The 19,401-nt window shown below is 41.2% G+C and overlaps 1 protein-coding gene across 6 annotated transcripts in view; it reads left to right on the top strand.

Annotated features, from left to right (window-relative positions):
• The window catches only part of SLC25A13 (solute carrier family 25 member 13), a 240,920-nt gene that overhangs the window by 149,036 nt on the left and 72,483 nt on the right, over positions 1–19,401 (top strand). For all 6 annotated transcript variants that reach the window (XR_014066092.1, XM_081531535.1, XM_081531534.1 and 3 more), the window contains exons 12-13: positions 4,114–4,166; positions 5,509–5,589. Coding sequence is in view for 5 of the 6 variants with exons in the window: in XM_081531535.1 (XP_081387661.1) it covers positions 4,114–4,166; positions 5,509–5,589 (134 nt within the window). In the remaining variant the exon portion in view is untranslated. The remainder of the gene's footprint in view (positions 1–4,113; positions 4,167–5,508; positions 5,590–19,401) is intronic.

Here is a 19,401-nt window from a genome sequence, read left to right as displayed (position 1 = left end):
GAGTTCCCATAGGAGAGAAGGAAAACCGGGAACTCATAGGGATCCCAGGGCAGGAGTTCCACTGGAATCTGGCCCCAGCGGGACCAGTAGCTGGTTAAGGCCGACTCTCCCATCTGTGCACTTTTCACAGCCTGTGTGTTCTCTCTGGTGTCCGTATTCTGTTTGCTGCACATTTTCTTCTCTCTGCTAGTCCACTTCCTTTCCTATCATAGTTTCTGCTTCCTTCTGGCGTTCACACATACGTGGCTTCTACTGGCTGCTTTTGCCATGCCACATGGCACCTTCTCAGCTTGTGCCTCTGTGTTAACTGGCTTCTCCCCTCTGAGGAACTAAAAAGCCTCTTGATGCGGATGGAAAGGCTGACTTAAAACTCAGCATTCAAAAAATGAGGATCATGGCATCTGATCCCATCACTTCATAGCAAATAGAAGGGGAAAAAGTGGAAACAGTGACAGATTTTATTTTCTTGGGCTCCAAAATCACTGTGGACGGTGACTGCGGCCATGAAATTAAAAGACGTGCTCCTTGGAAGAAAAGCTATGACAAACCTAGACGGAGTATTAAAAAGCAGAGACATTGCTTTGCCAACAAAGGTCCATACAGTCAGAGCTGTGCTTTCTCCAGTAGTCAGGTATGGATGTGAAAGTTGGACCATAAAGAAAGCTGAGTGCTGAAGAATTGATGCTATTGAATTGTGCTGGAAAAGATGCTTTTGAGAGTCCCTTGAACTGCAAGAAGATAAAACTAGTCAATCCTATAGAAAATCAACCCTGAATATTCATTATAAGGACTGATGCTGAAACTCCAACACTTCAGCCACCTGATGCGAAGAACCAACTCATTGGAAAAGACCCTGATGCTGGGAAAGATTGAGGGCAAGAGGAGAAGGGGGCAACAGAGGATGAGATGGTTGGATGGCATCCTCGACTCAAATGGACATGAGTTTGAGCAAATTCCAGGAAATAGTGAAAGACAGGGAAGGCTGGCACATTGCAATCCATGGGGTCGTAGAGTTGGACACGACTTAGCAACTCAACAACACTGCCACTGTTGATGACTCTGTCATGCTCCTGGGAGAAGGATTCTGGACTCTGTAGCTCCACTTGTGGTGCCAGGTCACACGGCCTGGGTTGCTGAACTCATTGGTTATCCGCCTTCAGGTGTCTTGCCCTTCTCCAATCATCTGTAGCCCTGGGGGCTCAAACATGGCTGCCTAGAGAAGATGTTGCAAATCCAAATATTTATAGGATCCACGCAGGTTAGTTATATAAGTGAACAAATGAGGCTGGATATGGAAGGGCAGATACACGTTTGCATATTAGGCATAGGACAGAGTCAGTTCAGTTGCTCAGTCATGTCCGACTCTTTGTGACGCCATGGAATACAGCACGCCAGGCTGTCCATCACCAACTCCTGGAGCTTGCTCAAACTCATGTCCATTGAGTCTGTGATGCCTTCCAGCAGAGTTGGGTGTTGTCTAAAGGCATAGACTTTTGAGTGAGAGGGCTTAGACTTGAATCCCAATCTCACTATCTATCATCTGCACAACTTAGAACAAATGACTCAAGCATCTCTATGCCTCAGTTTCCACTCTGCAGGGAGTAAGGATTAAATGAGTTAGTAAAGTGCTTAAAATGGCCCCTGACATAGAGTAAACAGTATGTTAGCTGTGTTTTTAGAGAACATTTTGATTGGCAGCAGCATCCGTGTCATTTATTTTTACAATGAAATGAACTTTCTTCAGTTTTTCCTAAAACATGAAGCTGTCTTGGTTTCGTTAGTTCTTTAGTTTCTCCCCTTTTTGCAGAGCCCCAAGCACAGAGAGATGTCTCCTCTAGTGTGAGGATATCAACAGAGCATGAAAAATGATGAACGATACTTGCCTTTATTGCCATGCTGGCATTAGGGTGTGGTGGGGACCTTGCTGAATTGATGCTTAGGTCCTGTCTAAAGGGTGGAGCCTCCCCCAATGGGAGATATATTCCTATAATGTCAGAAGAAAGCCCAGAGTTGTCAGATCATTAATCACTCAGCCCATCAGTCCAGTCATCCATCCAGACATCTATTTATTTATCTTTAACATAAGCTCAAATTAAGTTTCAAAACTGTGCTACTCAGCAAAACACATCTGCAGACTGGATGCACACAGCCCTGGCGCTAGAGACTTTTGGCTATGAACTGTTCCTTTAAGAAGATGGTGTGGCCAGAGCTGGTCTCTCCAAAGAGGCTTTTTATATAGCAAATTAGGCAAGTGAACTTACTGGTGAAGGATGACACTATGAAGCCCCTCCCAAGGACAGCAGCATGACCTGGGAACAATATATTCTGACCCTTGGGTTTCCAAGGAAAAGTATGTGTCTTTGATTTTATTTTTTTAGAACAGATGGAAAGATAATTTTAGCTCAGATATGTAGGTCCAGTTCAGTTCAGTCTCTTAGTCATGTCCGACTCTTTGCGACCCCATGAACTGCAGCACGCCAGGCCTCCCTGTTCATCACTAACTTCCGGAGTTTACCCAAACTCATGTCCATCGAGTCGGTGATGCCATCCAACCATCCTCTGTCGTCCCCTTCTCCTCCTGTCCTCAATCTTTGCCAGCATCAGGGTCTTTTCAAATGAGTCAGCTCTTCGCATCAGGTGGCCAAAGTATTGGAATTTCAGCTTCAACATCAGTCCTTGCAATGAACACCCAGGACTGATCTCCTTTAGGATGGACTGGTTGGATCTCCTTGCAGTCCAAGGGACTCTCAAGAGTCTTCTCCAACACCGCAGTTCAAAATCATCAATTCTTCGGCGCTCAGCTTTCTTTATAGTCCAACTCTCACAACCCTACATGACCACTGGAAACCATACTGTCATAACTGCCTTTCCTAGAAGTGGCCCTTTCCTGTCCTGCCTCCTCGTGCTCTGATTCTTATTGTTGCTTAGTCACTCAGTCGTGTCTGACTCTGAGGCCCCATGGACTGAAGCACGCCAGTCTCCTCTGTCCATGAGATTTCCCAGGCAGAAATACTGGAGTGAGTTGCCAGTCCCTTGTCCAGGGGATTTTCCTGACCCAGGGATTGAACCTGCATCTCCTATATTGGCAGGCAGCTTCTTTACCACTAAACCACCTGGGAAGCCCTGTGCTCTGATTGATTCCCACTCCCACTAATGTGTTCAGACCTGAGCTCTTCCCTCTCCACCCCATCCTGTTACTCTCTACAGCCATCTTCATTTCTACCAGGTAGTTTTTTTGTACTAAAAAACCAAGCACTAGCAGTCAGACTGTTGTCTCTCACAGTCTCCTCTCTCCATACTCACATACTCACACCCACACACGTCAATGCACATCAATATGCCTTGTTTCCACAGGAGCCAGAGCAGTCATTTGACAGTATGAGTTAGCACATCACTCTCCTCCAGATGGAAAACCTTCTTTACTAACTCACAGTATATCAAACTCGGGTCCTGGTTTGGATGTGGCTCCTGCATCTGGCCTCAGCTGTGTCTCCCTGTGCATCCAAGGTGGCGTACTGATGTGCTCCTTCATGTTTGAGCACAACGTACTTGTTCCCACTCTGCTGTCTTTGCCCTGTCTGTTCCCCTCCCTGAAATGCCTGCTTCCCTAACTGTCACTTTGGCAGGAAGGCCTCTCCCCTCCTTCCATCTGAGACTAGTCAGAGCAGGAACCTTGTCTGTCTTGTACCCGTCACCAAGTCATAGTTGTTAAGGGTATCAATGGCTAAACTGTGGGCAGTGAAGGAGCAGGGTGGAGAGATGAGAAAAGTATTAAAAAAAAAAAAAAAAGAATATATTCACTAAAGTCCATTTATTTAAGAGGCGAGAGGAAAAAGAGCAAATTTGTGAATAATGAGATTTCCTGGTTCACTAACACTGTTGACTTACCCAACGTGCAAACGATCTAAAATGTGAGAGGGAATTTGCTCAGACCTGGCTCTCACACATTACTACGTAAATAGTCCGTCTCGAGTATTCTCATCAAAGGTAAGAACAGAAAATTGCAGCCCAGATTGCCCCGGTTTTTACATGGTGATCCCCTCTTTAGAGGTGTTGATATGTTTAGTCAATGTTAATTTATTTAATATGCTTCTACTTTTTGTTGTTTTACAGGTCTGTTGCCACAGTTATTGGGAGTCGCCCCAGAGAAGGCCATAAAACTTACAGTAGGTCTTTTGATTTGATGCTTCTGATGAAGGTAGTTTGCACATATTCAGGAATCTAGCAGAGATTTCTTACGTGAAATAGCAGGTCTGTGTTTCCTCGGAGGCGCTAACTGATTTGAACGTACAGCACTCACCACACACAGCTTTTTCTTATTCCCTGAGGTAACACTGAACATCCAAAGATGTGATAATGTATTTGAACAAGAATTTTGGTGGTTGTCACCATTATCATCATTATAGCAGGGGCAGCGGCAGCAGCTAAATTTCCTTCAGTGCTGACTGTATTAGGTGCTTTCACGTTTTACCTGTGGTTGCTTTCATCTCGAGCACACTGTTTACAGTTTACAGATATGGAGAGTGAGGCCCACGGGGGTGAAGTATTTACCTGTGTTTGCACAGTTCATCTGTGGGAAAGCTAGAATCCAAAAGCAGTTTTTTTCTGACTCCAAAACATATCACTCAAGTACACAACTACTCAAGTAGAGAATTTGTGTTCGAGGTGTATTGTGTAACATTTGCCAGAGCAACAGGTTGAGGAGTCTGAGTTCTGGTTGAAGTTGGTGCTCCATCAGATTGGTTCTCTAGTGCCTGACTCCTATCTGACAGGTGGTAAGTAGTTAGTACAGATTTCTGGAATGGGTCAATGATCACATTTTCATCACTAAAGTCATAAAGCCCCAGAGAGTTAAACCTTCCCTCTGGATTGGGCTGTGTAGTGTTCGTGCTGAAACTGTCCTTTTATCATCTTCCATTGTGACTGTGGGACAGCTAATCTTCTGATTGATCCTTAAAATTGCTTGTAGTGTACACCATTTTGAGAATATTGTACTTAATTAATTAGTGCTCTTGATGTTCTTTGAGAATCCTTGAGAAATTTCTTAGATGCTGGATTTCTACCACGCTGAAAGATCTGCTCAGCTAAATGTGTTTCAGTGATGAAGCTATTTGAGATTAAATCCTGTTAGAAGACTTGAAAGTGATTTTTAATCAAATCTTCTAAAAGTTTTTAAGTTATAAAATGTATGTTTTAATTGTGTGTCTGTTGTTAATATGTCTCTCTTTCTATGCTATGGTAATTGCAGACATATATGAATTAGGCTTGTTAAACCACCTCTCTTAATTTATTTTCTCCCCCAAACATCAAGAATGCATATCTATATAGTCTAGCTTTCAAAAACGACATATGTGAGATCAAGAGCAAAGTCTTAAGATCGTTTTTTTATTCAGCTTATGATTACTCCAAAACACTGAAAGAAAAATCACATTTATGTACAGTTGTATATGTGTGTTTGATGACTGTCTCTATATTTTTTATCAGCTTCTCTAAATATTTTTCTTCAAGGTGAATGATTTTGTGAGGGATAAATTTATGCGCAAAGATGGCTCAGTCCCACTGGCAGCAGAAATTCTTGCTGGAGGCTGTGTAAGTACCTTTTGCAGATCTCAACACTGAAAAGACTTGTTTCATGTACATAGCCCTACCATGCTACCCAAGTGTGGACTAAGGCTTCTGTTCCCCACAGATCCTGCTCAAGGGCACTGTCTACTAGGGCACCCTGGCGTTTCCTAGACAGGCCTCCGTTCCTGAGGTGGAAGGGGTAAACGTCTCTGGTCTTACTGCCTGTTGAGTCATGCCTGTTAAATCCGCCATTGCTTGCAGCTGGTTCTGCAGTATAAGTCGTCTGTGGCAGAAGTGTTTGGCCTTTGAGCACATCTTTGCTGACCTTTCCTGGAGTTTTATTTTTCGTGCAGTCTTTCCTCACAGCACTGTCTGCTGGGTCAGGCACTGAAATTTGTAGTTTGAAGCCAGCAGCTGTAGCCCTCTGCTTTGCTTTACTTCACACATGCTAGCAGGTCTTCAAGGCTCCCCGTGCTTCCGGGAGAAGGAGGTGGGGGGTGATGGGCAGAGTGCACTCTGCATTGTCAGAAACGCTTGGAATGAGTATTTCTTTATGTGGATGAACGACCTGCATCTTGTTCCTGAGCTTGGCAAAACATCGTGTCTTATTTTAGTTCACGGACGGGTTTGTTCATGTGAATGTAAATACCTTAAGTAAGTTAAATTCTTCTACAAAGACGGGTGCTATTTAAAGATAAGGTTGGTTAAGTAAACGGTCTTTGATCACTGGAGCAATAAATATGGGTATATTTTCCATCTAAACCTGTGTTTCTTGTACAGAAGATGAGATCACTTTTTTTTTTTTAAATTCACTTGTTCTGTGTAGGAATTGGTGATCATAAAATGATCTTTTCTTGAAAAGTCATTGAGTTTAGAAGTTGGGAAAACACCCGAGAATATTAAACCTTTGTCTGGAGAGGGCTTATTGTCCTAACATTGAATGGGGATCCCTGAGTGAAGCAGGAGCAACAGATTCCTAGCCTCTGGTGATTCTTAAGACGTGGACGGAATTTGGCTACGGCCTGATTCTTTCTGTTTGATCACTGACCTGTCAGAGACGGGCAGGTAAGATCCCCTTGTCCTGTAACTTTAGGAGCTTTGAGGATGGAAGAAGGGAGCCTTTAATGTCCTAAGTGAAAAGGACACACAATAATAATCAAAAAGAATATGAGGAGTTGCAAAAATGGCTTTTGCCAGTAAGTTTTCCTTTAAAACAACTATAGCTTCCAGCTGAATAACTAGATTTTCTAATTTTCAATAGGCATAACCATGGGCTATATTTATCTGTCCTCAAGGCTGTTACCAGGGGCCTGCGAGAACGGGCCATTTCAGTAGGTCAGGTAGGTTTGTTATTTTTTTGAAAGTCAGGTTTTAAACTTGCTGAAAAGACATGATTATATATCTCTGTAAGAATTTAAAGTGGAAAACTATGTGATACTACTCAAGATTTTTGGCAATAATCTTGAGCTCTATTTTCTTCTTATGAAAGCATTTTGCCCACACACAGGCCTGGGTGCCAAGGAGATTGGTCGTGGCACGCATCGTCTGCCGTAGGTGGTCTTGTTTTTTTCGTTTGTGGTCGCCCATTTCAAATACAAAGCACCGATTGGCATCAGACGTGGTGCCTAGTTATTGTAAAGGGGTGCAGCCCCTTTTCAAACCTGATCTAAACACAGGCTTAAAATTGGAGCCACTGGGGCTTTACAGCTACTTAAAATATCTGCGAAATGAGGTTTGCCATCCTTCATCTCAAAGGTTGGGGAGACAGTGGTCCTCCATGTTTCAAGTCTCCTGTTTTGATTCTCCTGCCCCTCCTTCCCCCACGCCACTGCTTTAAGAAGTAAGAGTTTATTTTTCAGGTAAGCAATCCTGTAGGTGGCAAACAATCCAGGTCCTTTAGATCTCTGAGTAGTGGGTGGCTGGTTCCATTCAGTGTGTGTTTTGGAAGTAGTAGCCGCATCTTTCTCTGCAGGCCCTGGTGGCCTTGTCCCCATCCTCAGAGCCCATCATGTGTCCCCTTAGAGGGTCCTTGGGAGAGCGCTTCTGCCTTGCTGGCCAGCCTGGACAACAGAGAGTTTAAAAGATGGTGTCACATGGGCAGTTGCCCTTAGTTCACCCAAGCGTCGCCCAGCTGTGGGAGCTTACCTTGCTTTATTATCACAGAGGGTTAGCATACATGGCTGGCTTTTGCACTTATAACCCCAAATTCTGGTTTCTTTGAAGATGGTTTCTTTTGTGTGTTTGGTTTATAGTCTGTTTTCTACAAAAACGGGTAAGATGCAAGGAGGTCCTTTTCTCCTAACCTTAACTGTCTCCTAGCTAAACTAAAGCCTATTTTATAAGACACGTATTAAGAAAACAACAAAAATGATAGTAAATTTGAAGGAAAAGGTTGGAAGAGAAAGAATAAAATTGATCTCATTTGTTAATTTTTAAGACAAATCTGTGACTGAGAGATTAAAAAAAAAAAACTCTTGTTTCATTGATGTACATAAAATGATGAATCTAGCCTTAACCTCAGTTACTACACTAGTTATGCTGTGTGCTGTGCTCGGTCGTGTCCTACTCTTTGTGACTCTTTGGACTGTAGCCCACCAGGCTCCTCTTGCCATAGGGTTTCCCAGGCAAGAATACTAGAGTGGGTTGCCATTTCCTTCTCCAGGAGAGCTTCCTGAACCAGGGATCAAACCCCAGTCTCCTGCACTACAGGTAGATTCTTTAACGCTGTGTCCCCTCACCCCCACACTAGTTTAGAGCACTGTTAAAAGTTTGACTTCAGTTTTCTGAGTGTTTTTGTAGATCGACACTTACCAGTACTGATATAATCAGCACACTAGATGCTGAGACTGGGGTTTACAAACTCTTAAGTCTGAAAGGGGCCTTTTGGTTTATGCTTGTGGTGTTTAAGCTGGTTTTCTGCTTTCTGAGTTAGACTAAGAGTTGCAGGAGTTTTAACAGAGACCTGGAGCCTCAAGTGTCCCTACACAAGGTATATATTCTGTCTGTTTCTTCCATCCTTTCCTTCCTCCCTGGGTGGGAGCTCAGTCCAGGAGGGAGACCGCTCTGGGGTGGTCACGGTCAGCAATGGTGGAGGCTCTAAGAATATAGGGCAGAGGACAGAGGACCTGTCGCCACTACCCATCTCCAGTTAGGTTCCTAGTGACTTTAAACCTGACATGTCATCTCTGAGTATGTTGTTGTGATTGCAGTGTTGCTGCTAGTTTAAGAAAGAATAACATCTATGGTGCCATGTGTTCTGTAGGTTATAGTCCTCAATTCAAGTAAGTCTTCTGTGCCTATTCTAGTGGAATAGAGGCTTGAAATCCTGAAGGCACTGGGGTCTTTGGTTTTTGATCTTCTGATCTTAAGATTGTCTGAAAAGGAAACAGAAATGGTGCCATCATGGCACCATTAGAGTAGCAGTCTAATCTATTTGGCATGAAAATCCGCATTGAAGTGAAAAGAAATGAAATGATATTCACTGGAAAAAAATGTCAAAAAAGGATAAACCTCCATCCTATAAAGCTTGTATTTGGTAAAAATTACCTGCATACCAATAAAAATTAATAATATTCTGTAGTAATTTTTGGAAAGACAAGTAAATATGCTTCTTGAACAGTAGTCCTTTGATAACGGGCTTCCTTGGTGCCTCAGTGGTAAAGAATCTGCCTGCCAATCCAGGAGATGCAAGCAACACCAGTTTAATCCTTGAGTTGGGAAAATCCCCTGAAGGAAGAAATGGCAACGTGCTCCAGTATTCTTGCCTGGAGAATCTCATGGACGGAGGAGTCTGGCAGGCTCCAGTCCATGGGGTCACAAAGAGTTAAATGCTACTGAGCATAATGGGTCCACAGTATTTTTCTTTCTTTTTTTAAAAAATTTTATTTTATATGGAAGTACAGTTGATTAACAATGTTATGTTAGTTTTAGGTGTACAGCAAAGTAATTCAGTTATATGTATATACATGTATCCTTTTTCAAATTCTTTTCCAATTTAGGTTATTACAGACTGTTGAGCAGAGTTCCCTGTTCTATACAGTAGATCCTGTTGGTTATCTATTTTATAAATAGCAGTGTGTTCATGTTGATCTCAAATTCATACTCTGTCCCTCCCCCACCCTCCCCCCCAGTTAACTATAAGTTTGTTCTCTGAGTCCAGGAGTCTGTTTCTGTTTTCTGTGTGCATGCATGCTCAGTCACTTAGTCCAGTCTGCTCTCCACAACCCCATGGACTGTAGCCAGCCAGGTTCCTCTGTCCATGGAATCCTCCAGGCAGGAATATTGGAGTGGGTTGCCATTTCCTACACCATTTTCTGTTTTGTAAATAAGTTTATTTGTATCAGTTTTTTTAACAGATTCTGTATGTAAGTGGTATCATATGGTATTTGTCTTTATGTGGCTTAACTTCACTTAGAATGATAATGTCTATGTCTGTCTGTGTTGCTGCAAATGGCATTATTTCACCCGTTTTTATGGCTGAGTAGTAGTCCATTGTACATATGTACCACATCTTCTGTTGATGGACATTTAGGTTGCTTCCGTGTCTTGGCTGTTGTGAATAGTGCTTCAGTGAACATCGTGGTCAATGTATCCTTTCAAACCATGTTTTTCTCTGGATATATGCACAGAGTGGGATTGTTAGGTCATATGATAAGTCTATTTTTAGTTTTTTAAAGAACATCCATACTGTTCTCCATAGTGGCTGCACCAATTTACATTCCTACCAACAGTGTAGGAGGGTTCCCTTTTCTACACATCCTCTCCAGCGTTTATTGTTTGTAGATTTTTTTGGTGATGGCCATTCTGACTCATCTGAGGTGGTATCTCATAGTTTTGATTTGCATTTCTCTAATAATTAGCAATGTTGAGCATCTTTTCATGTTCTTGTTGATCATCTGTATGTCTTTGGAGAAATATCTATTTAGGTCTTCTGCCCATCTTTTGATTGGATTGTCTGGCCTTTTTTGATATTGAGACACATAAGCAGTTTGTAAATTTTGGAGATTAATCCCTCATTGGTCACATCATTTGCAAATATTTTCACCTATTTTATGGGTTGTCTTTTGTTTATGGGTTCCTTTGCTGTGCAAAAACTTGTGAGTTTAATTAGATCCCATTTGGGTTTTTTTGTTTTGTTTTATTTCCATTACTCTTAAAGATAGTAACGGAAAGAAAGATAGTAATGGAAACTGCAAAAAAGATATTACAGTTTATGTCAAAAAATGTTCTGCCCCTATGTTTTCCTCTAAGAATTTTATAGTATCTGATCTTACATTTAGGTTTTTAATCCATATTGAGTTTATTTTTGTTTATGTTGTTAAAGAATGTTTTATTTCATTTTTTACATGTAACTGTCCAGTTTTCCCAGCACTATTTCTTAAAGAGATTGTCTTTTCTTTACTGAATAATCTTGCCTCCTTTGTCATAAATTAATTGACCGTAGATACGTGGGTTTATTTCTGAGCTTTCTATCATGTTCTGTTGATCTGTTTTTGTGCTAGTACCATACATTTTTGATGACTGTTGCTTTGTAGTATAGTCTGAATTCAGGGAGCCTGATTCCTCCAGCTCCATTTTTGTTAAGTCTTAAGATTGCTTTGTCTCTTTGGGGTCTTTTGTGTCTTCATACAAATTTTAAGATGTTTTGTTCTAGTTCTTTGAAAAATGCCATTGGTAATTTTTCCATCAAGATATATACATGTACATTTGTGTGTGTATATGTGTGAACCTATCTAATGCTTATGGGAGTTTGTATTCATTTTAAGAGAAAAAAATAATTGATGTGCTCACATCATTGGTTCTGAAAGGGATTGATCAGAATATGCTCATAGAAAAACATGACACGAAGAGCGATCTTAACACATTGTTGACTGGGGGATTTTTGCAGAAATTAATGCTTATGGCCGGTTGATTTGTTATGTAAGTAAATATTGAAATATCTCCTGTCAATACCATTCAAGTAACAAACGATGTATTATTATGTCTCTGTTCAGTAAGTTAATTGCTCACCCCCAGAAGTAAGTATGATCCTAATATTGTTGCCTATATTCCCATTACTGTGGTAATTTCCACATACCTGATATTTTTATGCCTGTGTGTACAGCTGTGTATCAAAATACCATTTTTAAGGGATGTTTTTATAACTTTTTTTTGGGCTTCACATTCAATTGCAGTTAGTGTTTATGATTTAGGAAGATAAAAAGACACAGACACCCATGTGCCTACCACTTAAGATGTCAAACTTGACAAATGCAGCCACAAGCCCACATGTACCTGTCCCAATAGCTCCCTCCATTTCCCAAGAGATAAACCTATCCTGAAATTGGTGTTTTTCATTCCCACAGCTGCTTTTTTATATTTATTGTAACATCTGAGTATATCCCTAAACAAGATAAGTGTTTGCTTTTGGATGCTTTGTTCTAACTCAGTGCAACAAGAACACGGACCCAGAGATTCCTGTATTGGTGCCTTTGCATATTTTCTTACTAGTGCAACTGTGTGCTTTGCTTGGAAGAAAAGAATAGTAAATGGAAATATTATTTTCAAATGCTGCAGTGTGACTGGCATACAGTAAGTCTCTCTTATGGATGTGTGGATTTATAGGATTTTGCATAAGTATAGTTGGCATTTATTTTTTTATTTCTTGTTTTTTTTTTAATTTTTACAATGTTGTGTTGATTTCTGCCATACCACAGGGATCAGTCATAATTATACATATATCTCCTCCCTCTTGAGCTTCCCTCCCTTCACCCATTGCTTCCCTCTAGGTCGTCACAGGGCGCCAGACTGGGCTCCCTATGCTGCATAGCAACTTCTCACCCTCTCTCCATCTTATATGTGATAGTGTATATGTGTTGATTGTACTTTCTCCATTCATCCCACTCACTCCCTCTCCCACTGTGTCCATGAGTCCATCCATTCTCTGTGTCTCCATTCCTTCCCTCAAAACAGTTCATCAGTACCATTTTCTAGATTCTATATGTATGTGTTAATATACTATGTTTATTTTGCTCTTTCTGACTTAACTTTGCTCTGTATCAGGTGATAGGTTCATCTACTGGAGTGGTATATTCATGTAACCAAGTTTTATGCAACTTGGAGTTACTTCCCGGAAGTCATTTCTTCAATCCTACCATTTAAACTCATGCTGAATGCTGTGTAAAGTTAAAATTGTAACCCTCCCCCCCCGCCAGTACACAAGCTCCCTACCTGCCTTACTTGTCCCCTCTCCTGCTCTTCTTCCTAATGGGAATGATGTCAGTGTTTCTCCATCACTGTGGAGGAGGGATGTTCTGGCTATCAATTTTGTAGAACAAGTCATCCTAAAACAGGAGTGGCTTCAAACGGCAGTTCACGACTATTTCTCACGGTTCTGTGGGCTGACTGGGTGCACTGGGGCAGCTCTTCCCTGTGATCTCCATGTGGTGATGGGCAGACAGCAGCTGGGCTGGAATCATCTGAAGGCTGTACTGGACGTCCAGGATGGCCCCCACATGTGGCTGGTGCTGATGCTTACTCTGGCCTGGGAGCGTCTGGGGCTGTTGTCCAGAGCACCTACTAGGTTTCTCGCTGTAGCTTGAGCTTTTCAAACCTTGGCAGCTTGATTCCAAGAGAATGCTTCCCCAAAACAAGCATTCTAAGGGTACTGGGTAGGAACTGCAAAACTTCTTATGGCCTAGCTTTCAGTAGCATTTCTGCTTCATTCTGTTGGTCAAACAAGCACTATGCCACTTCAGATTCAGGAGGAGAGAAGTTAGACTCGATCTCTGAGTGAGTGAGAATGACAGCAAAGAATCTTTAAACTATCACTGGAGGGGAGGGTTCAGTTAGCAGTGTCATAGGGTAGGAGCATCCTCACTGCCCTGCACTTTATGAAGGTTTCATAGTTAATCACATGCCTTCTCCAAGGACCTTTGGTGATTCTAGAACCCATTCCTGTTCCATAGCACTCTTGGTTGCAGGGAGCAGAAGTTCATTGAAAAAGGAGTAATTCAGTGAAAGTTTCCATTAAGGGTATACATGAAATCAAGAGCTCTTGAGAATTTAAGTGGGCTGCTTTCTCTATTTTCTCTGTGGCTTCTAGGTCTCTCTCACAGTCACTTTGCATCTCTGCATAGTTTTAAAAGACTTTCCTTTTTCTTATTGGAATATAATTCCTTTACAATGTTGTATTAGTTTCTACTGTACAAGAAGTGAATCAGCTACAAGGCTTTGCTTTTTTTTAGAGCAGTTTTAGATTCACAACATTGACAGAAAGATACAAAGATTCCCCATGTACCCCCTACCCCCATACCTGCATAGCCTCCCCATGATCAACATCCCCACCAGAGTGGTGCATCTGTTACAATTGATGAAACTACATTGACACATTAGTCCTTCAAAGTCCATAGTTTACCTTAGGGTTCATGCGTGGTGTCATGTATTCTGTGGGTTTGGACAAATGTGTAATGACATATATCCATCATTATAATATCATGCAGAGTATTTTCACTTTCCCGAAAATCTGTGCTCCATCCATCCATCCATGTTTTCCTCCCTGCCCCACCCCCAGCAACCATTGATGTTTTTGCTGTCTCCATAGTTTTACCTTTTCCAGAATGTCTTATGGTTGGAACCATGTAGTTTTGCAGTCTCTCCAGATTGACTCTTTCCACTTAGTAATGTGCATTTAAGGTTCCTCCATGTCTTTTCACAAGGCTTCCCTAATGGCCCAGTGGTAAAGAATCCACCTGCCAAACAGAAGATCTGTGTTCTATTCCTGGGTCGTGAAGATCCCCTAGAGAAGGAAACGGCAACCCACTCCAGTATTCTTGCCTGGGAAATCCCACAGACAGAGGAGCCTGGTGGGCTACCAGTCCATGGGGTCAAAAAAGAGTCAGGCATGTCTTGGCAACTGAACAACAACAGTATTCCTTTGAGTGTATCATAGTTTATCTGTTCTCCTACTGAGGGACATCTTGGTTTCTTACAAGTTTTGGCAGTTGTAAATAAAACTACTGTAAACATCTTTGTGCCAGGTTTTTGTTGAAAACATAAATTTTCAACTCCTTTGGGTAAATACCAAAGAGTGCAATTGTTGAATCTTTACTATGAGACTATGTTTAGTTTTGTAAGAAACCTCCTAACTGTTTTCCAAAGTGGCTGTACCATTTTGCATCCTGCCAGCAAGGACACTCTACATCCTTGTCCGTGTTTGGTGCTGTCAGTGTTTTGTGCATCTTTTTACTTCGATAATCCATGTCTTCTCTTCCTTATGGTGTTCACTTCTTCAAGAATTCCTTTCATGTTTTTGCTGGCCATCTGTTTTCTCACTTTACAGTTTGACCTTCAACTTATTATTATCCTCAGTTCTAGCTAATTGCTTAATTTTGTTTTGTTTTTCATTTAATTTTTTGAGAGGAGATTTGACTGGCAAGCCTCAACTTGTGTGCTTGGTCGTAGAGCACTAGTGTGTGTATATGAGTCACTCAGTCATATCCGACTCTTCGCAGTCCCATGGATTCTGGCCTGCCAGACTTCTCTGTCCTTGGGATTCTCCAGGCAGGAATACTGGAGTGGGTTGCCATTCCCTTCTCCAGGGGGTCTTCCCGACCCAGGGATCGAACCCGCGTCTCCTGCATTGCAGGCAGATTCTTTATCATCTGAGCCTCCAGCAAAGCCCATGCCATACCAGATATTCATACCTTTGCTTGACAAATCTGTTTCAACTATTTATAAATGTGTTCAAACCCTTCTTGCACCATTTTGGTTTTTAGTTTGAATTCTGTAAGTATCCTGTGAGTAACAGTGTAGGTACTTCTGTCATAAAATATACCCAAAGCCTTATTCCTTATGACTGAGCTTGGAATCACTTTCAGTCAGTCATTTCAAACCAGGGAGAAAATTTCCTCATGTACTGAACACACGTGTCCTGGCAATCAGAGCTGGTGGTCAGAGTGCCTCAATTGGATTTAAGTCTTCTGTGATCATTCTCTTCCCAGGGTTTTCTGTGGAGATGTGGCCTCATGGTATAGTTTTCTTAAGGCAGAATTCTGATTCCTCTGTGCAGGTGCACATATCCTACTTAGAAATAGAGGATGATACGGGACTCAATCATTAAGTTGAATTTCTATGAGATTACTGCTGTGTCACATGTCAAGTAGCCAAAATTTATTATGTGTTATAATGATGAAATAAGGGTATTATTTTTAATACTTACATTATAATTTATTTATAGTTTAATGAAAATCTAATGGCTAGTTACATTTTGTTACTGTTTTTATTTGGAGTATCTCTAGGAGCCTTTTTGCATACCCCTGAGAATACAAAACCATTTTGTAAGAATACAAAACCATGTTCCCCCCCTCCATAGTAATTTATAATAATAGCTTAATAGATGACTTCCAACAAGATTATATTGAATTAAGTTATCCTTGTTTCATAAACAAGATTGTTTATTGTTTATTGTTTTTAGATTGTTTAAAATAATTTTCATATTTTTACAAACAAAAATTGTACCACACATAGATAGTTTAGTCAAGATCATATCATAAATGTTTTCTGTCTTTCAACATATGATTGTGATTTTTAATTTAAAAAATAACCATATTAAAGCTAGAGTAAAAAACAAAGCAAAAGGAACTGTCCATAATTCTTCAGTTCTCATACTGTAAGTTTTCTTAATCTGTATTTATGCTTTTTCCATGACTTTCCCAACTCTACTGACTTCAAGGCTCAGAGGTTGTATCAAGTATTATTAATATGTATGACCTGTTGTCTTTGTCAAATGTTGTCCTGCTTTACTACTTGAGCTCTTCCTTTATAACTTTGTGCTGACAGCTAGTTGTATCCTGGGGGCCTTGGGTAGATGTTGACAGAACTGAGACATCTATAAATGCACAGGATAGGACTCTTGTCTCACTGTTCTGCCTCTGTAGAACACAGTGTCTGACATATGGGAAAGGCTTAAAAATATTTATGAAATGAATAAATAAATGCTTGACTAGCAGGTGTTGGTGATGAGGGCAATAAATGTAGGATAGTCATTTGATACACTGTGTTGCCACTAACTTAATTATAGATGGGCAGTGAAGACACAGTACCTCCAGGGTTTGGAACAGGGTGAAGGAATTGATGGACCTTAGGGAATACCTCTAATATGCCTACACACGTACACCCCAGGACGTTTCTCAAATAATATTTTCATTGGTCACTCAGTAAAGGAACCAAGCTTTAAAAAGCTCATATTGGTTTATTTGACTTCATTTCTAAAAATGGCAAACAAACTAACCTGCAAATATATACAGAATCTTAACAGGATGAAGATATACAACTTGGGGCACTTGGTGTAACTTACTCATTATTGCTTATATTCTTAGTAGAAAAGATTTTATTGCATGGTTAACATGTGAAATTATGTCAGAATCATGAAGGAATCATATAAAATAATGGCTTTAAAAAAAAAAAAAGACTGACAACACTCAAATACCACAACACACCTACTAGAGTAGGTAAAATCAAAAACACGGACAGTACCAGAGGCTGGTGAGGATGTGGAGCAACAGAAACTCTCACTTGTTCCTGGTGATGATGCACAGTGCTGCAGCCACTTTGGAAGACAGTTTGGAGGTTTCTCACAAAGCTAAACCTCCTCTCACAGTAAGAGCCAATAACTACATTCTTTGGTATTTACTCAAAGGGGTTGAAAACTTATGTTTTCAGCAAACGCCTTGAAACTGCTACATACTGTATGGTTCCAACTATAGGACATTCTGTAAAGGGCAAAACTGTGCAGACGGCAAAAGGATCAGTGGTTGCCAGGGGTTGGGAGGAGGAAGGGATGAATAAACAGAACACAGGATTTTTAGGGCAGTGAAAATACTTTGTATGATATTATGCTGCTAATATGTCAGTGACCATTTTCCCAAACCTGTAGGCTCTCATGAGTGAACCTTAATTAAGCTCTGGATTTTGGAGGATTCTGAAAATAATTTTGCTCCCTCACAGTTAGCCCAGTAAGTCTTCTGGGGGATAGGATTAAGGCACTGGGCTGCAGTAAGGATTCTATGGCCTGCCTGGTGCTATGGAAAACTCTTTCTCCAGACCTTTACTTGAACTTGGAGCAAAAATAAAAGATATCTGATGGCAGTCAGAGTTCAGAACGCTGGCCTAATTGGCTGAGGGCTGCCTGTGTGTGTGTGTGTGTGTGTGTGAGTGAGTCACTCAGTCGTGTCCAACTCTTTGTGACTCCGTGGACTGTATCCCACCAGGCTTCTCTGTCCATGAATTCTCTAGGTAAAGAATACTGGAGTGCTAGCCATTCCCTTCTCCAGGGGATCTTCCTGACTCAGCTATCGAACCCCAGTCTCCTGCATTGCAGACAAATACTTTATTATCTGAACCACCAGGGAAGCCAAGGGCTGCCTTTGGTGGCTCAGAGACATCATCTGACCTGAAGCGAGTCCATCTCATGATAGATCCTAAGCCAGCCAGCTGTTGCTCTTCTGTTCTCCTCCCTTCCCCTTCTTTGGGAAAATCTGAGTTTTTGTTTGACTCAACACAGTTCAAACCCTGGGTCGTCCTTCTGGTTTTCTAATATATAGGGGAGGGGGTTGTTATAATATGAAAATATGAAGAAAGGTTGGGTCCCATCTTTCATACAGTTAAGATACTTTAGACATTGAAGGTCTGTAAATCATTAAGGAATTTTGGTAGTTTTAGTCAAAATAGACATAATATAACAGTCAGAGCCCAAATGTGAATGTATTTGACAAGTCTATAACTTCATTACTTTTTAATATCAGTCAAACCAATTCCACTTCAGTTTGTTGGCCAGGCTTCTATAGGCATATTAAAACCCTGTGAAGTTGAAAACTTGAAACTTAGTATTTGTAAACCACATTAACAGTGTACCTTTTTTTCTGCCTTGCCATGTAGTTAAGAAATTAAGAATAGGAGATTTCAATTTGGTATCTGTCTCAAAAACAGGGAAGTGGTAAGAATCTGTTCTCTTTTCAGAATTCTTAACAGTCAAGTCACAGATTTTTCGCTTAAGCACTAAATTTACACATCAAATCAAAGGAGAAAATTCCATATTGCTTCGTGTTAAGAGGCGTGCAGTTAGTAAGTTTAACTAGGTGTATGAGTTTTCTAGGCTGCCATAGCAAAATGCCACAGGCTTAACAATAGAAGCGTGGCTTAAACAACAGAAAACATTTTTCTCACACTTGGAGAAGCAGGAAGTCCAAGATCAAGGTGTCTGCAGGTTTGGTTTTCTTCTTAAGCTTCTTTCCTTTGCTTGCAGGTGGCTGTCTTCCCCCTGCATCCTCACATGGTCACCCCTCAATCTGTGTATTGTCTTTATCCTGATCTCTTAAGGACTCTGGTCATATTGAATTAGGGCACACCCATAAGACTTCACAAACTGTCGGTCAGGACTGAAGCGACTTAGCATGCATGCACACATATGACTTCATGGGCTTTCCACGTGGCGCTAGTGGTAAAGAACCTGCCTGCCAATGCAGGAGACATAAGAGATGCAAGTTCGAATCCCTGGGTTGGAAAGATACCCTGGAAGAGGAAATGGCAACCCACTCCAGTATTCTTGTCTGGAGAATCCCATGAACAGAGGAGCCTGGCAGGCTACAGTCCATAGGGTTGCAAAGAGTCGGACATAACTGAAACAACTTTAGCACACATGCATATGACCTCATGTTCCCTTCATTACCTCTCAAAAGGCTCTGTCTCTAAGTGCAGTCACGTAAGCGGTATAGGCTCAGGTCTTCAGCATACGAATTTTGGAGGGTCAAGATTCAGCCCATAACCCCAGGAGTTAAGATAAGAGTTCTTTTCTCAGCT

Source organism: Giraffa tippelskirchi, chromosome 10 (genome assembly GCF_054371585.1).
Source record: "Giraffa tippelskirchi isolate mGirTip1 chromosome 10, T2T-mGirTip1v1.2.pri, whole genome shotgun sequence".
Lineage (NCBI taxonomy): Eukaryota > Metazoa > Chordata > Mammalia > Artiodactyla > Giraffidae > Giraffa > Giraffa tippelskirchi.
This window is presented reverse-complemented; position numbering and strand designations above follow the sequence as displayed.